The sequence below is a fragment of the Larus michahellis genome, chromosome 20, assembly GCF_964199755.1.
Source record: "Larus michahellis chromosome 20, bLarMic1.1, whole genome shotgun sequence".
Classification (NCBI taxonomy): domain Eukaryota; kingdom Metazoa; phylum Chordata; class Aves; order Charadriiformes; family Laridae; genus Larus; species Larus michahellis.
The window spans coordinates 5,882,847-5,899,036 of NC_133915.1; the positions used below are offsets into that span (position 1 = coordinate 5,882,847).

At 57.7% G+C, this 16,190-nt stretch overlaps 1 protein-coding gene across 6 annotated transcripts in view; it reads left to right on the plus strand.

The window, feature by feature from the left end:
* Nucleotides 1–4,320: 4,320 nt before the first annotated feature.
* PEBP4 (phosphatidylethanolamine binding protein 4) overlaps nt 4,321–16,190 on the plus strand; it is a 95,658-nt gene continuing 83,788 nt past the window's right edge. Inside the window, exons 1-3 of one of the 6 annotated variants that reach the window (XM_074563441.1) lie at nt 13,409–13,541; nt 13,699–13,773; nt 15,159–15,304. In XM_074563441.1, coding sequence (XP_074419542.1) covers nt 15,165–15,304 — 140 coding nt within the window. In that variant the 5' untranslated portion in view covers nt 13,409–13,541; nt 13,699–13,773; nt 15,159–15,164. Of the gene's footprint in view, nt 4,388–4,893; nt 4,979–13,408; nt 13,774–15,158; nt 15,305–16,190 lie in introns of those variants that run through there. The other 5 variants (XM_074563437.1, XM_074563440.1, XM_074563438.1 and 2 more) reach the window with 5 other exon arrangements.

A 16,190-nucleotide genomic window follows, 5' to 3' on the forward strand; every position in this document is an offset into this window, starting at 1 on the left:
AAAGTGGCTGGAGGAAATGTGCCAGCACGGGGAGGCTGGAGGAGCCGGCGTGGCGGTGGGAGGGTACTTACAGGCTGTGAGCCATGGCAGTCATCTTCCCGGCGGGGCTGCCTTTCCCTGGGCTTTCCATCGCTTTCTCTTGGCAGTCTCTGAAAGGAGAGGGTGGTAAGGCTCTGTGAAAACACCCCTAAGAACCTAAAGCCACCTCCTGGATGGTGGCACCCCCCTACGCCGGGGACAGAAAGCCTTTGGGAAGGCAAGTGGCCAAGTGCATGGCCAAGGAGTGGCCTTGCACGGGCAGAGAGGGCTGTCCCCCATCTACCGAGCGGCTCTGCCCGCCGTCCCGACATCTCGCTGCCAGCCCTGCTGTCCCCACGCCGCCACCTTCACCCCAGGGGGGAGATATATAGATGGAGATATACAGATATATGCAACACCCACCCCTTTCACCAAAGCTGGGTGTCCCAGTGACAGCCTCCAGGGTGGTCACCTACCACCCCCCTTCTCCAAGCGCCTTACCCTTGGGCTAGGAGCCTTCCCTGCGGGCAAGTGGCTGGCTCCTAGGGTGGCCAGCAGGCCACCGAGCCCGCCGGCAGGTTTGCTTTGAGCAGCACTCCCCTGCTGTGAGCTGCGGAGGGAGGCAGGGCAGCAGGGATGTCCCCTCCTGCCGCCGGCACCGGATCAAAGCTGCCAGCACACGTCAGGCTGGAGCAGAGTCCAGCCCGGGCTCCGCTCCTGGCAAAACCAGCAGAAGCCTGGCTTCTACCAGGGAGTAGGTTTTGGAGACCCGGAGCAGTGCTGGGTCCTTCGCTGGGAAGAGCAATTAGAGTCACCCCTCCATTTCGCTGCCCTGAAACCCCCAAATCCCGCAGCTTTTCTTCCCAGGGGATGCTCCAAGGGGTCTCCTTGCTCAGGGAAGCTCCAGGTGGGCTCCCCAGCCCCGCCGCAGGACTGGGAGGGCTCAGCCTTCCCTCACCGGCCAGACAGGGAGGCCACAGCCCAGAAAAATGGGTTTTATGAGCTGAATATCCATTTGGACCCAGCCTCCAAGCAGCACTTTGCAAAAAGGCAAAGTCCAACCCAACCGCGATGGGGGCAAAGGGACCCTTGTGCCACTGGAGATGGCACTATGGGATGTGCCACCGCACTGGCGGGGAGCGGACTGGGAAGGAGAGTCCAGAAAAGAGCCGATACCAGAGGGGAAAGTCTAAAACAAGCAAAAAGAGCATTTCTGCATCTTCCATCCCCTGTCCTGCCAGAGCAGCAGGGGGTATCTCTGAGCCAGGAGATCGGGGCGCCTTGGAATTCACTGCGTGCGCAGCCGGATCCCGTCTCCCAGCCCTGAAATACAGCCACCTGATACGCCGCGGCTGATAACTCATCCTGCCATCCACACCACTGCAGAATTTCAGGGATTCATCACTGGGTTTATAAATATTTAAACCCAGCAGGAGCCATGTACTCCTGTAAAACGCAACGTATTCTACCAGCAAAGCGTCCCTCCCTTTATCCCCGTGGAGAGCTAATGAACATCTGGGGCTCTCCCGCCGGATCTTTGGCAGCTGAAAACCAGGTCAGGGCAAAATTCAAGGTCTCGGTCCACAGCGTGCAGGATTTCTGCACCCTCCAGCTGGGATATATTGGATTCACCGCCCTGCTTGATGCAGAAAGCGCTGCTGATATGAAATTATAGCTAAGGCTGCTCTTCCAGCGGCTTTTCCCCTCCATCCCAGCTGGATTTTGGGTATGTACGGCCGGCCCTGTGCTCGGGGAGGGGTGAAGCTGCAGCTCCAGACATTTACAGGCTCCCCACTGGCCGGCGGCTTCATGCAGTATTCACAGCTTCATACAGTATTAAGAGCTGCTGACGCCTCGTGAAAAAACTGCAAAAAGCTTCTATTTGGGGAAAGTTCCTCTTATAACGGCGCATCCTGTGGCTTCTCTCTTTCCCTTTTCCTCCTGGTTCTCTTGCTAGGGAGAGGAGGGCGAAAAATAGGCTGGTAGCGTTGTCAACGAGCCCAGGGCCTTCATCAGGGGAGGAAAATAACCCCCCCGAGCAAAAAACCCCAAGGAATTAATTCCCATGTGACACCCGGGGAGGTGCGATGGGTGCGGGGTGGGTGGCTGCGTGGTTTGCCGCAGCTCGGGGACGGATGCTCAGCGAGAAGGGGAACGTGGAACCTGTTGGGTCTTGTCCCCAGCAGCCAGCACCCGGCACGGAGCATGGTCTGGGGTGGGGGGCTCTGTGGGGTCCTGAATATCTCCACGTTTAAAAAAAAAAAGAAAAAATTAATTAAAAAATCAAAGAGCAAGGAGTCCGTCTCTAAGCAACTGTCTCCAGGAGGGACGGTGAGCAGAGGGAGGGGAAGGAGCAACGCTGGGTAAGGAGAAAACTTCTGGGGTCCCAGAGCCCCCGGCAGAAGCTCATGGGTGGGTGAGGGGGGAGCATCACCCTTTTTCCCAGCTGTGTAGCCCGGTGGCAAGTGGTGGCCCCTGGGAGAACGGCCGTGCCTCGTGCTTTTGCTTGTGAAACGGCACCTCGGCCCCCAAAACCACTTCCTACCCCAACGGCTCCCGGTCAAACCGTGCTGCCTGTCGCCCCGCAGGCAGCAGGGGATGGCCAGGGAGGTGACAGCAGCACCAGGTGGCTTCGTGGACTTCCCAACACCCTGCCAAGGAGCCGTCAACACCCCATATTGAAGCAGCAAACAGCAGCCGTGGAGAGTCACTGGTTTTATCCGCTGCGTTCCCGTGGGACAGCAGGGTGGCATCCGTCCCACGCTGGAGGACTCCTCGCCCCCCCAACCTCGGTGTCTTCTCGCGCGTGGCTCTGGCCAAGGGCTCTCCTCTCTACCCGCACTGGCCACGGGCTACTCCTTAAACCCCGATTGCCACCAACGCGCCCGGCGGAGCCCCGTCGGGGGCCGGCAGCCCAATTCTCCACAGCTGGAAGGGGAGCGAAGGGGCAAGGAGGGAACCAAGAGCTGCGAGCGTCACCCGCTGTGGAGGCTCTGCACCAGCCCACAGCCCAACAGGCTGGAAACGGCCCGTGGTGGCACTTAAAGCCACTCCTGTGGCACAAATTGCCTCCGTTCCAGTGCAACCCACCGACCCATTTCCAAACCTTCAACCTTCACACCCCTTTGCATCCCCCTCCAACCCCCCGCAGCTCCCCGGCACGGGGGAAAAGCCCTCAGCGTCGCCATACCCCAGCGTGGCTACTGGGACTGGCCCTGGCAAAGCCCTGGGGAAAAAATAGGGGTTAAATTTGCTCCGGGCAGCCGTCGCGGTTACCTGCTTGCACCGGCTCTGCACCGTCCCGCGTTTCTCCCCTCCGGTCCAGCAGCTGCCTTCGCTTTCCCAAGGTGCTAACTGGCCTGGACAGGTAGGACCCATTTTTATATGCTCGCCCATGTGATCCAAACAAATGCCCTAGGGATGAGTTTTTGCCCTGACACAAATAAAGGGGCTGGGACTAAAACCTGTTGAACCACAATCCGTGCTCAACCGACAGGAATTTTCCACTCGGAGCCGTTCAGCCCGGCTCTGGGTGCGCCGGCGGCACGGCACGCGCCAGGATCCGCGCCTCCCCGCTCCCGAAAATCCCATTTCCCTACGCTTCCAAAAATCCCATTTCCCTATGCTTCCCAAAATCCCTTTTCCCTATGCTTCCCAAGCCTTGCAGGCTCATTCCTAAATGCTTCCCATTATTGCAGCTGGAGAAAATGAACCTGGACGGAGGGATGGACGGGAAGCGTGAAGGAATATGTTTGAGCCCTTGATTACACCTAAATTCTGCAAATCACTTGCTATTTCTCCCACATGGGCTGTGGAATAAAACACACGGAAAATGCCAGCCGGGGTGAGAAATGTGGGGGGAATCCTTTCCGCTGGAAAAATAAATACTCCCTGCATCCTCAGGGTTGGCAATGGCATTTCTGCACAGGTTGGGGGAGGCTTTTGGGGGCCACGAGCTGCTGGTCCCTCCCCAGGATGCTCCTTGCAGCTCATCGGGGATGCTGATGACGGGGTGCTGGTGAGGAGGAAGGTGGGTACCAGGACTGGGGGGGGGACTCACAGTGACCAGAAGTGACCGGGATGGGAATGGAAAGGGCAGGGAGAGCTTCGGATAAGCGGCGGTGAGTCAATGGGAACCAAGGGACCGGCGAAATGGCCGTGGGCCACGGAAAGGAGAGGTGGTTGGAAGGGGTGACTCAGTGGGACCAGCTGGTGAGTCAATGGGAAAGGAGGCAGCTAATGGGCTGATGGGCTGCAGGTGTCCATCGGGCTTAAAAAGAGCCAGGAGAAGCCCCTGGCTCTCAACCATTTCTGCTCAGGCTGTTCTTCTTGGAGGGACTGGAGCGCCTCTGGAGAATGCTGGCTGCAGGTACTGATTTCCCCGATAACAGGCAGGAACGTGCTGCTCAGCACATGCAGGGTGTTTATTTTATTATTTTTTTTTTTTTTTGCTGGTGCAGGTCTTGCCTCGCCTTTTAATTGAGATGCTGTTGTGCCCCGGGCACCTCTGCTGCTGTGCGTGGCTGGCACCTGGGGCTTACTCACATGTGGCGTGTTCTCGCTGGAGATGGAGCTCTGAGCTGGGAAGGGAAGGGAGGGGAATTTTTATGCTTAATTTTGTGGCAGGTACTAAATGAAAAATCATCTCCTGTTTTGCTGGGTCAGGGCACAAGGAAAATGCTCCCTGGTTCGCAGCCGGCTGCTCCGTGCATCTCGGAGCATCCTCCAAATGGCCCTGGGCTCTGCAAATTGTGGTGTGAGTTCATGTCCCAGCCGGGAGGGTCATCCCCGGGGGGGTGCCAGCCTTTGCCTTTGCAAACTGTCCCCCCCCTGCTCGGCCTCTGACCCAGCTCCAGGGCTCAGCCCTGCCAAGGAGCCGCCTGGGGCTCTGCCAGACCTGGCTGGGCGCAGGAGCTCCTCCGCTGCTGCGGGACTGGGGATACTGGTGGTGTAAGGAGGGGTAGGTGGAAAAGGGGAAGGGGTTTCTGGCTGGCTTGCCGTGTGTTGTGGGGGGCGTCAGGCTGTTTTCCCCTCTTGTTTTGCAGCTGGTTGGTTTGTTGGGGTGTAAGGGCTCTGGTAGCCCTGCCGGTGTGGGGGGGAGCAGTAAATAGGGGTCACCCCCTTCACAGCCAGGATGCAAAGGTTCTGGGAGTGAATGCTTGGAGAGCAGGAAGCTGGAAAAACCTTCTGGAAAAGGTACTTGTGCTCAGGGGCTTCCCTCCGAACTCTGGGTGCCCTCCTCTCCTTCCACAAACCAGCTTTGGGGGGGCCTGGGGCCACCCCCTGCATGGAGCTGTGATGGGGGCCGAGGGCTCGCAGGGAGAGCACCGTTGGTGGGACTCAGCCGAGCTCATTAAACCTGTACGAGCCCCCCTGTGGCAGACCAGTTAAACCCATTTAAGGAAGGCTTAAGCCAGTTTAGTGTGATTTGGTTGTCTGTTGATGCGAAGGTTAATCTGGTATAAGTGCATCGACATTGGGGATTTGGACCAGTTTAACTGGTCCATCTCCCTGCTTTGTTTTGAACGAAGGGTCCAGCCTGTGATCCCCTTCATCTCGGGCTGCGGAGAGCTGCGGGAAGAGGGAGAAAATAAACTGGGGAAGAGCCACATGCAGGCTGAATATGAAACGGTGCTATTTATAGACATCCCTGCTCAGCCGGCCTAAATTCCACATAGGTCCTGCTGGCTGGGGGAGGGTGGGGGGGCAGCAGGGTGGGTGAAAAAGCCGGGTCCCACCAGCCCATTGCACCTTGATGGGGCGACTGGTGGGGCCAGGCTCAGCCTGACCTGAGTCAGAGCGAAGGATGCTGCTTCCTCATCCCCCAGCTCCTCATTAACCTCCTGCCCCAGGGCTTTCCCACGAGCATCACCCAGCCCGGCCGGGTGAGATGGCAAGGACCAGGGAAGGACCGGGGAACGGGTGTTTGTTTATTATTTTTTTTTGCTGTCATCCCTAAAGGGCTGTAATCACAACTAAGGCATCCACCAGGCACGGGGCAGGGACGCACCTTCTTGCCTGGCTGCAGCATCCAGGAGAAGGGGGGGAAAGGAGGGGATAAAGGTGAAAGTGCCTGGCTGGGGGGTGACCCCTCCTTAACCCAGTGCCTGCGCCGTACCCTGCCCATGCAGAGTCCCTGGGGAGCAGGGGTGGGAGGCTGAGCAGAGGCCACACCTGGGGGTTTCTCAATGCTTTTACCTCCATGAGGCGGTTGCATGTTGGTGTTTGCAGCAAGGCTTGGTGGCCCTTTTGGGGCAGGGGAGGGTCCTTAAGGACCTGCTCCAATGCTTCAGCCCCCCTGATACACTGAGGACCTGTTGGAGCAGGGACGGAGGAGGCCCCGGAGATGCTGGGAGGGCTGGAGCCCCTCTGCTGTGGGGACAGGCTGAGAGAGCTGGGGGGGTTCAGCCTGGAGAAGAGAAGGCTCCAAGGAGGCCTCAGAGCCCCTTCCAGTCCCTAAAGGGGCTCCAGGAAAGCTGGGGAGGGACTCTGGAGCAGGGAGGGGAGCCATGGGACGAGGGGGAAGGGTTTTACGCTGACAGAGGGGAGATTGAGATGAGATCTGGGGAAGGAATTGTTTGCTGTGAGGGGGGTGAGCCCCTGGCCCAGGTTGCCCAGAGAAGCTGTGGCTGCCCCATCCCTGGAGGGGTTCAAGGGCAGGTTGGCCGGGGCTTGGAGCAACCTGGGCTGGTGGGAGGTGTCCCTGCCCAGGGCAGGGGGTGGCACTGGGTGGGCTTTAAGGTCCCTTCCAACCCAAACCATTCTGTGATTTAATGCTGGAGCTTGAGCCAGAAATGTGAAGAGGTGCTGAGCAGCTCCCTGGTGGGTCGCAGCAGCCTCTCAGCAAGTGTGTGGCTGGAGGGAGGTAACTGCATGGGGCAGAGCCCCGGTGAGCTGCGGGCTGGGCTGCGTGTGTGCCAGCACCGCTGGGAGCCGGGAGCTGCCAAGCTGCGGAGCTGCCGGCGCTGAAGGGGAAGGAGGCTCCTGCCTTGTGACTGCGAAACGTATGTGCTTAATATAGGCCAAATGAAAACATTCTTCCCAAAATAGAAGACCTTCCCCGGAAAGAGCTGCAGCTCCGGCAGGAGCAGTCACAAGGTGCCTGCCGTGGTGGGGTGGGCTCTGGCAGGAGCTGGATGCGCATCCAGCCTCCAAGCGTGCAACCTCCCGGCTCCCTGCGATGCTGGCCGCCAAGGTCACCCCCCGCAGGCTCTGCTGTGCATACTGCAGCTGGCCACTGATCGTTCCCAAAAGGTGCCAACCAGCTCCAGGCTGCCAGATGCTGCTGCAGGAGAGGAGATGATGGATGGGGCAGCACCCACGGGGTTTGGCTGGGGTGTGGGGGCGGGTGGCCCCGGGGGTGAAGGTGCTGCTGTGTCTCCTGCAGCGTGCCTGGGCCAGTGCTGGGGCTCAGGGAGGTGTCAGGGGCTGAAACATCTTCCTGCTCACGGTGCTGCTGGAGCTGAGGTTTGGGATGGGACAGGGCTGGCAGGAGACGGGGTGATCCCTCTGCGCTGCAGTGCAGGGGTGGCTCTGTGGGCTGCTGCTGGGCTCGGGGGACTTCTCACAGGGGCACGTAGTGATAGGAGGAGGCGTGATGGCTTCAAACTGGAAGTGGGGGGAGTTAGATTGGATATTGGGAAGAAATTTTTCACCATGAGGGCAGTGAGCCCCTGGCCCAGGTTGCCCAGAGAAGCTGTGGCTGCCCCATCCCTGGAGGGGTTCAAGGCCAGGTTGGACGGGGCTTGGAGCAACCTGGGGTGGTGGGAGGTGTCCCTGCCCAGGGCAGGGGGTGGCACTGGGTGGGCTTTAAATGTCCCTTCCAACCCAAACCATTCTATGACTGCACCCAGCTGTGTGTTCACTGCCTGGCAAATATTGAATATTCCCGAGTGCTCCTGTGGTGCCCAGCTGAGGCAGAGGCGGGTGCAGGGTGCCTGGGGGGGGCAGGTGGGGGCTGTCTCTGCTTTGGGGGTTCACGGCAGCCCCGGGTCTGCCCTGCTGCTCCGTTTGTGCTGCGCTGCATCTTCTCCTGTTGCGATACGAGTGCGGGAGCCTGCAAGGTGTTGGCAACTTTGGAGGGTGAAAAGCATCATGCACCCCCTCCCTGATGCCGTGTTGCAGCTCCAAACCCCCTTTTGAGGCTCTGACCCTTTCCCCTTGGTCCCTCAGGACTTTCTCCACTGCTGGCAGTGGCATTTAATCCAGCTTGACCGGCCGCAGCCGCCTGCCAGGAAAATGGGGCAGGCAGGGGTGAGAGTTCAGACCTGGGGCTTTGGCAGGGGAAAAAAGAAAAGCCCCAAATCCCTCCCTGTTTGTCTCTCGGGCTGCACCGTCTATCTGCACACCAAGCTTTTGCGAAACACAAAGCTCCGCTCTTTCGGCCTGTGGGCTCACAGGGGTCTGCTCGGGGGGGAGGGGGGGGTGTTTTGCCCAAGCATCTCACTTATGCTGTGGAGACCTAGAAATACAGGTTTAGCTCTCGAACTCTTGCACTCGTGTGATGCAGCTGGTGCTGTAATCCGTCTCCCCTGAGCAGGTTCATATTCATCTCATTGGGTAACACGTGCAAGGGCTGGTGCTGCAGCTGGGCAGCTTTGTCTTCCCCAGTGACAACCCGGGTCTTTAACTCCTGGTCCTTACGTGTCACTTACGTAGACAGACCCAGGAAAACCGGAGAGCACCTGAGCCGAATAAAGTTATGTCCCCTAAATCCACTTAACTCTCCCCAGAACCTTAAAACCCCCCACGCAGGAGATCTGGCCCCACAAATCAGCGCGGATGCGAATTTATGGCGTGCTCTGGGCCAAGTGCTTTTTTTTTTTTTTCCCCTTTTTAATTTGCAAAGCTCTTGCCCTGCAGGTTGGCTGGGGCAAGGTGAAGATGACCTTGTGGGCATTGGGTCGAAGCTGGGAATGAAATCGTTAGCCACGCAAGGAGGGGAATGTGGGGACAGGCTGTGAAGAGGGGAGATAAGAGGCACAGGGTGGCCAGGGCACGGCTGGAGGTGCAGCAGGTTATGAATGGGGAGAGAGGATGTGGTTTTCTGTTTCCTTTGCTGATTGCTGTGGAAAAAAAATATCTGAAAAACGGGCTTCCTGCAAGACAAATATTGAGGGAATTCCCCTGGCTGCAGAGGCTCTGCTGAGTCCTTTGCTTGTACGGTCCCGCTGGTGGGTATTGACAGCGTAAATACTTTATTTTTCAGCTGTTTTTCACTCTGTAGGAATTGGTTTCTATGTGAGTTTGCTCATGCCATGCAAAGGAAATCATCGCTTTCATGACCGTTAAAGCAAAGCAACAGTTTGGGCTCTGTGGCCAGAAAGGGATAGAGTTTCTAGTGGATTTTAGTGGTGAGTGAGAATTTTTCTGCAGCCTGAAACAAACTGGGAGGGGGGAAAAGAAAAAAAAAAAAAAAAGAAAAAAACCCACCCCAGTGCCAGGTTTCCTGTGTCACGGGACTGGGGAAACTCGGGCCCAGTGACACCTCCCTGCTCTGCCCCTGCAGGCAATTAATGTCTGGGGAGAGCTGAGGTTGCTTAATGAAGTGGGATGGAGATAAACTTAAGATGCCATGAAATAAAATAGGTTTTTATGGCGTGGGGACTTTAGCGCGGGGTGAAGTCAGAAGAAACACTGAGGTGGATTATAAATGGCACTGGTTAATCTTAAACTAACATCAACAGGAAGCCAGCGGCTGGGGTGGGAAATTCCAGAGCTCGCAAACAATATGCTTTTGGCCCATGTCAGAATAAAAAGCCAGCCTCTCGTGAACATTTATGGAGAAACTCGGTCCTGGAAACACTTGTTTTGGCATTAAAACCCAGCATTAAGTAAATAAACTGCACCAGAGCTGGAGGTTTTGCAGTCATGTGAAAGCTTTGAGAGCCTCTCGGGTTCAGCTGGTGGCTGTGGGGAGCCTTCAAACACTTTGATTTTTGGCTGAGCTGTCTCCTGATGCTCTTGGTGCTCCCTGGCACGCGGCTTGGGACCTGGGTAGCGGCTTACGGGGCTTTAGGCAGGCATCAAGAATTGGGCTGCCAAAGTGTGATGTGCTGGGCTGGGGGGCTCACAGAATCCCAGAGTGGCCGGGGTGGGAAGGGACCTCTGGAGATCACCCCGTCCCACCCCCGGCCAGAGCAGGGTCACCCAGAGCAGGTGGCACAGGGACGCCTCCAGGCGGGGTTGGGATGTCTCCAGAGACGGAGACTCCCCCACCTCTCTGGGCAGCCTGTGCCAGGGCTCTGCCACCCTCACAGCACAGAAGTTCCTCCTCGTCTTGAGATGGAACTTCCCACGGTCAAGTTTGTGCCTGTTACCCCTTGTCCTGTCCCCGGGCACCACTGAGAAGAGCCTGGCCCCGTCCTCCTGACACCCCCCTTGAAGTATTGATCAGCGTTGATATGGTCCCCCCTCAGTCGGCTTTTTTCCAGACTGAAGAGCCCCAAATCCCTCAGCCTTTCCCCATCAGAGAGATGTTCCCGTCCCCTCATCCTCTTGGTGGCCCTTTGCTGTCCCCTCTCCAGCCGTTCCCTGTCCTTCTGGAACCGGGGAGCCCAGAACTGGACCCAGGGCTCCAGATGGGGCCTCCTTGGGGCAGAGCAGAGGGGGAGGATGACCTCCCTCCACCTGCTGGCCATGCTCTTCTGGATGCCCCCCAGGATGCCATTGGCCTTCTTGGCCACCAGGGCCCATCGCTGGCTCATGGTCATCCCGTTGTCCCCCAGGACTCCCAGGTCTCTTTCCACCGAGCTGCTCTCCTCCAGCAGGCTCAGCAGCACCCAAGATGAGCCACCTTCTCCTTTCCTCCGTAGCCACACATTTTCTGGCCCCATGGATCAGCTGATGTGTGTAACTTGGCTCCCAACACAGGCGCTTTGGCTTTCACATGTGCTTTGTTGTTAAAGCCAGCCCCAGATTTCTCCCTTCCTTCCCACCTTTAAGGTAGTTTCCTTTTACTAAGAGCCTTTTCATCTCTAGTATCAATAGACAATGGCGATTTCCTTACCTGTGTCTGGGCTTTGCCAACTGTGAGAGGTTTTTTAGTAGCTTTTTGGACCAGACTTGGTTTGCTGGAAATATATATATTTTGCATTTGTATCTCCACCCAGTGAGCTGAAGTGATGGTGGGATGGCAGCATTTTGCTTCTTTGGGTTTTACATCATCACTTCTCTCACTGATTAACCAAACGAATCTATCCAAAAGCCACTGGTTGGACTTGGCACTTTTGAAAGCTTTGATTTTCTTCCTAAATGTCGGTTCCTGCTGGAAGTTAGGAACCTCCCGGGGCTGTGCAAGGATGGGGCATGGGGAAAGGTGGCTCTGTGCCAGGGCTGTTTCAAGCCATCCTCCGAATTAACAGTGGCTTGAAAGCAATTCCTTCCTCTCCTTCCCCTGGCATTTGGAGGGAAGGGGGAGAGGCCAGGGCAAACTTAGGGGTTGCGTGTGCAGTATGTGGTCCGAGCATCATTAACCCCCCCCCCCCAGGGTGGTGTTTGCTGCCCAGCAACGCAAACCTGTGCCTGGTCTGCACAGAAATGGTAAAACTGAGAAGCAGGAGGGGTTGGGGTTTACGGTAGTTTTTTCACTAATGGCTTTTGCGGGGGGGGAATGGACCCAAACGTGAAGCATCCGTAAGTGGAGGGCAGGATCTCATTGCTGTGCATGGGGAAATCCTGGACGAATGTATCTTCCCCAGCTCCCAGCTGTGGACCTGCGGCACTGTGCCGGAGGCTTCCCAGGAGCTGGAAGGACGGGATTCCTGCAGTCCTGCACTGCTTAGTCAGGAGAGGCGAGATGCAAACACACCCGGGTTGCTGGGAGAGGAGGCTGGCTCATGCTCCCTACCTGCCTCGACACCACGGGATGTGTGTTTTCCCATGGGACGATCCTTCTCCGGAGGGGAAGCCGCTGGGTGCTGGCTCTCAGGCAGGTGGTTTATCCCTTCTCCCGGCTGTGAGAGCTCCGGGCACAGGCAGACCCGAGGAGATGGATGCTGCTGGGAATTACCCATCCCTTGTGTGGGTTGGCCAAGCCTGGGGTATTCGTGTAGGCAACGCCAGCAGCGCTGCCAGCTCTTGGGTCACCCTGTCCCGTGCATGTGTCTAAAACAAATAATCTGGTGGCTTTGTGCCCCTCTGACCTTGCGGGAGCGTCACCCGGGAGCCCTTGTCTGGCAGCACAACTTTCCCATGGGTTTTATACCCTGGGGATGGGCGTTCACTGCATGGGCTCCCCGCTGCCTCTGCAATTCCGTCTCCGAAGCGGGAGAAATAGGATCTTGACAATTAGCCTGCAAATAGCTTTTTGAGAGAAAGCCAGGGTTCGTCTTGCAGGGGACGCCGCAAGAGCGATTGCGGCTCCCGTGGGTTTTTCCTTCCCGAGCATCCCTGGGGGATCCCTCTGCACCTTGGCTGTCGGCAAACCCTTTTGTGCTGATCCTCTCGGGAGGTCTCCGGGTGGAAGTGGCTGATATTGCCTCTGTGTGAGGGCCTCCGGTCTTAAAATAAAATGCCCCTGTTGGGTCAGTCTGGCGTTCGTCCTGTTTCAGGCTTTTGCTGTTATTTGGGTAACCAGCACAAAGTCGCGGCGGGAGCTGGGTACCACAGGGCTCCGATGCTCCTCTGCTACGCCGGGGGGTCTGAGCTGCCAGGGCCACAGCAAGGCGAGCCCTGTGCCAGCTTTGCTGTTTTCACGCTTAAATAAATGGCAAAACTGTGTGGTTTTACCACGGGGAGGGTCTCTTTGGCAGGAAGAGTCCCTTGGCCGTGTCTGCAGCTCTCCTGGCGTTTGAACCCCTGTGTCTGTCCCGGTCGAAGCCACTGTCCCTCTGCCTGTCACCCCCTTCCCAAGCTTTCAGCCAAGCTCTCACCTTCCCAAGGGAAGTGTGAGAAACCCACCTTTCCATGGTGGAGAACCTTTGGGTGTGATATCAGGAGAATCTTGGTTAACAACAGTCCTTGGGCCCTGCCTTGCTGGGGGCTGCGATTCCCCCTGCGTGGCTCCCCTGGGACCCCGGCTTATCACCCCCCTCCCCCCCCCGTCCCTGACACTTTGCGATGGCATGTGAGGATGTAACCCCCGTTTTGGTGATCCTGACTCACGCTCCTGACTCCGATGAGAAAAGCCTTGCTCACGTGAGCCTGTTCGCAGGAGCCGGGCTCTTAATTATGGGGTTTGCCCATCTCGGAGCGTGGGAACCGGAGCCATTAGCCCCTAAACCTCCAGATCATTCCCGATACATTAATGTTTCTAATTAGTTAAGCCTGATGCCTTTTTTCTCTCCGTAATGACAGTGGTGCTAGCACTTACTCGTGTTCGCTCTGCGTGCTGGTACTTCATTATATAAGGATACGGTATGTGTTGTAATAGCTATTCCCAACTGACAGCGGGTTTTTTTGCATATGCCTCATCCAGCAGGGATTAGGCTGTGGAGAAGACAGGCTAGTGCAAATAAGTGTTTAGGTCGCATCCTTCCTAATTAGCTGGGAAGCTGTCAGTGCAGGTTGGGGATTAGAGCCAGGTGAGGACCTGGGGCTGGTGGGTCAGCTGAAGAAGGTTGTGGTGGGATGAAAACCCACCTGATGATTTTTGTGCCCCTTTAGGGGATGAGCTTGGCCCTTCCCTGGGCTGTGATTTCATTCCCAGTCCCTCTTTCCCCCCCCCCCCTTCCTTCCAAGGAAACCATCTCCACGGCAACCTCAAACCTCCAGGCTCTGCCTCGGAGCTGCTCACCCATCCCTGGGACCCGGCGGGTAAGTGCCTGGGCAGGGCCAGCCGTGGTGGCCCTGGCCACCGGGTCCCTCTGGCTGCTGCAGCCACCCCGGTGCAGCCCGGGGAGGTGAGGGCTGGCGTCGGGCTTGGCTGGCGTGTGGGCGTATAAACCTCGTGCCCTGACTCCCCTCATCCTCAGGGCTTGGCTTGGGCTTTGTATAGACTTAAAAATGGTTGGCCACTGCTGTCCCCCTGCGAGAAAAGCTCTGTCCTGGCTCTGGAGGGGGTGGCTGGGTTTGGGGTGGACCCTTGGGCTGTTCCCCTGGAAGGGGTCTGCCTGGGGGTCAGGGATGTGTGGGTCGGTGGTGGTGCATCCAGCTCTGGAGTCCTCAGCACAAGAAGGACACGGAGCTGTTGGAGCGGGGACAGAGGAGGGACACGGAGATGCTGGGAGGGCTGGAGCCCCTCTGCTGTGGGGACAGGCTGAGAGAGCTGGGGGGGTTCAGCCTGGAGAAGAGAAGGCTCCGGGGAGACCTTGGAGCCCCTTCCAGGCCCTAAAGGGGCTCCAGGAAAGCTGGGGAGGGACTCTGGAGCAGGGAGGGGAGCCATGGGACGAGGGGGAAGGGTTTTACACTGACAGAGGGGAGACTGAGATGAGATCTGGGGAAGGAATTGTTTGCTGTGAGGGGGGTGAGCCCCTGGCCCAGGTTGCCCAGAGAAGCTGTGGCTGCCCCATGCCTGGAGGGGTTCAAGGGCAGGTTGGCCGGGGCTTGGAGCAAGCTGGGCTGGTGGGAGGTGTCCCTGCCCAGGGCAGGGGGTGGCACTGGGTGGGCTTTAAGGTCCCTTCCAACCTGAACCTTTCTATGATCCATCAGTAACAGTCTTGGTTAGACAAGGCCAAGCCTGACACCGATTTTTTTTTTTTTTTCATCTTTTCCATCACTTTAGTAGTCCTAGGGAGAGCAGCAGGGCCTGGAGACAGGAACTCTGTCCCCTCTTGGTGCTGCCTGGGCTTGGAACGCGGTGTCACAGTGATCACTGTGGTGGTGGCCACTGGGATGCCCAGCTTGTGACAGATGTGTGCCTCCCTGGCACTGTGGAGGGGGCGGGCGAAGCCCCTTCCTTGGAGGTGGGCAGAAGGTGGCCCTCGAAGACGTGGGGTCTTGCTGGGGTTTGGTGTCTCCTGGCACGGGGCAGCAGCAGGAAACACAGTTCATTTCTAGCACAATTGGGATTAATGATGTGGAACTGGGAAAAAAAAATAAATGTGGATGGATGTGCTTTGCCTGGAGTTGGTTTTTTTTGGGGGGGCTGAAGGGCAGCGTGGTGGGGGGGATGCTGTGGCTGCCAGCAGGTGCTGGGGGCGCAGCGCTGGGCGACAGCTCTGCCCGTGGGACTGACCCTCTCTGTCCCTCGGTCCCCGCAGGGCAGGATGAAGCCGCTGGGTGCCGTGCTGCTGGCTGCTGGCCTGCTGGGCATGGCTGCCCTTGGGGAACAGCCCCCCCGGCCGGAGGAGCCATCACGGACCTGCTTCTTCCAGATGCTCGACAGTATGGACAGGGACTTCTGCAGGTGAGCGACTCCGTTGTCTCCTTTCCAAACTCCACCGGGGCATCCAGTCACGCGCTGCCCTTGCGCGTCACCTCCTGGGACGCTTAATTCCAGTATCCCCTTTGCCAGGGATATAAATATTCGTCGCTTTCTTCCTTTTGCCAGGAATCTGGGCCGGAGCGAAGCGGAGCAGCGCCTGCCGTGCTCTGCGGCTCCTGCTTTCTGCGAGCCGAGATCTTGGTGTCACCGGGCACCTCGCATTTTTTCCTTTGGTCCCTTTTTGCAGAGGTTTTTAAAGCGACTCACAGCGTCCAAGAGTTCTTCTGTGGGAAGTTTCAGGGGAAGGAGGCTACTTTGTGGGGAGGGAAAGCGCTGGAGCAGTTCATCCCGCAGACCTCGGAGCCCGTGCTGCGGAGATGCTGATGCTCCCCAAGCGCGGGCATGGGAAGAGGAGGATGCACGAGGCGGGGGGCTTCTCCTGGGGCTGCAAGGAGGCAGTTTGCTGCTCTACCAGCCGGGCCCCCCCAGCTGAAAAGCCACCGAACGCACCCCTTTAATCAAATGTTTTGTTCCGGAATGTCTTTGGCTTAAACTCTTGCTTCCCACCTCCAGCAAAGCCCCAGGCAAGGAGCAGCATGCACGTGCCCCTTGCCCTTGGGGGGATTCTTAATATCCCATGTTACTGGGAGATTCTGCATCAAAAACATTCTTTCTGCTGCTCAGTTAGCCAAAATGCTCTAAATTTGAGCAGCTTAAGCTTCTAGATGGAGGCGAGCGGAGGCTTCGCTTGGCCCCAGCTTCCTCCCACAAACCCGAAGCACCCGGCTGTGAAATCTCAGCCTCTTGGGCCCCAGGATTTCAGGGTCCCTCCTGCGAGGGTCACGTTGGTGGCAGCTAATCTTCGGGG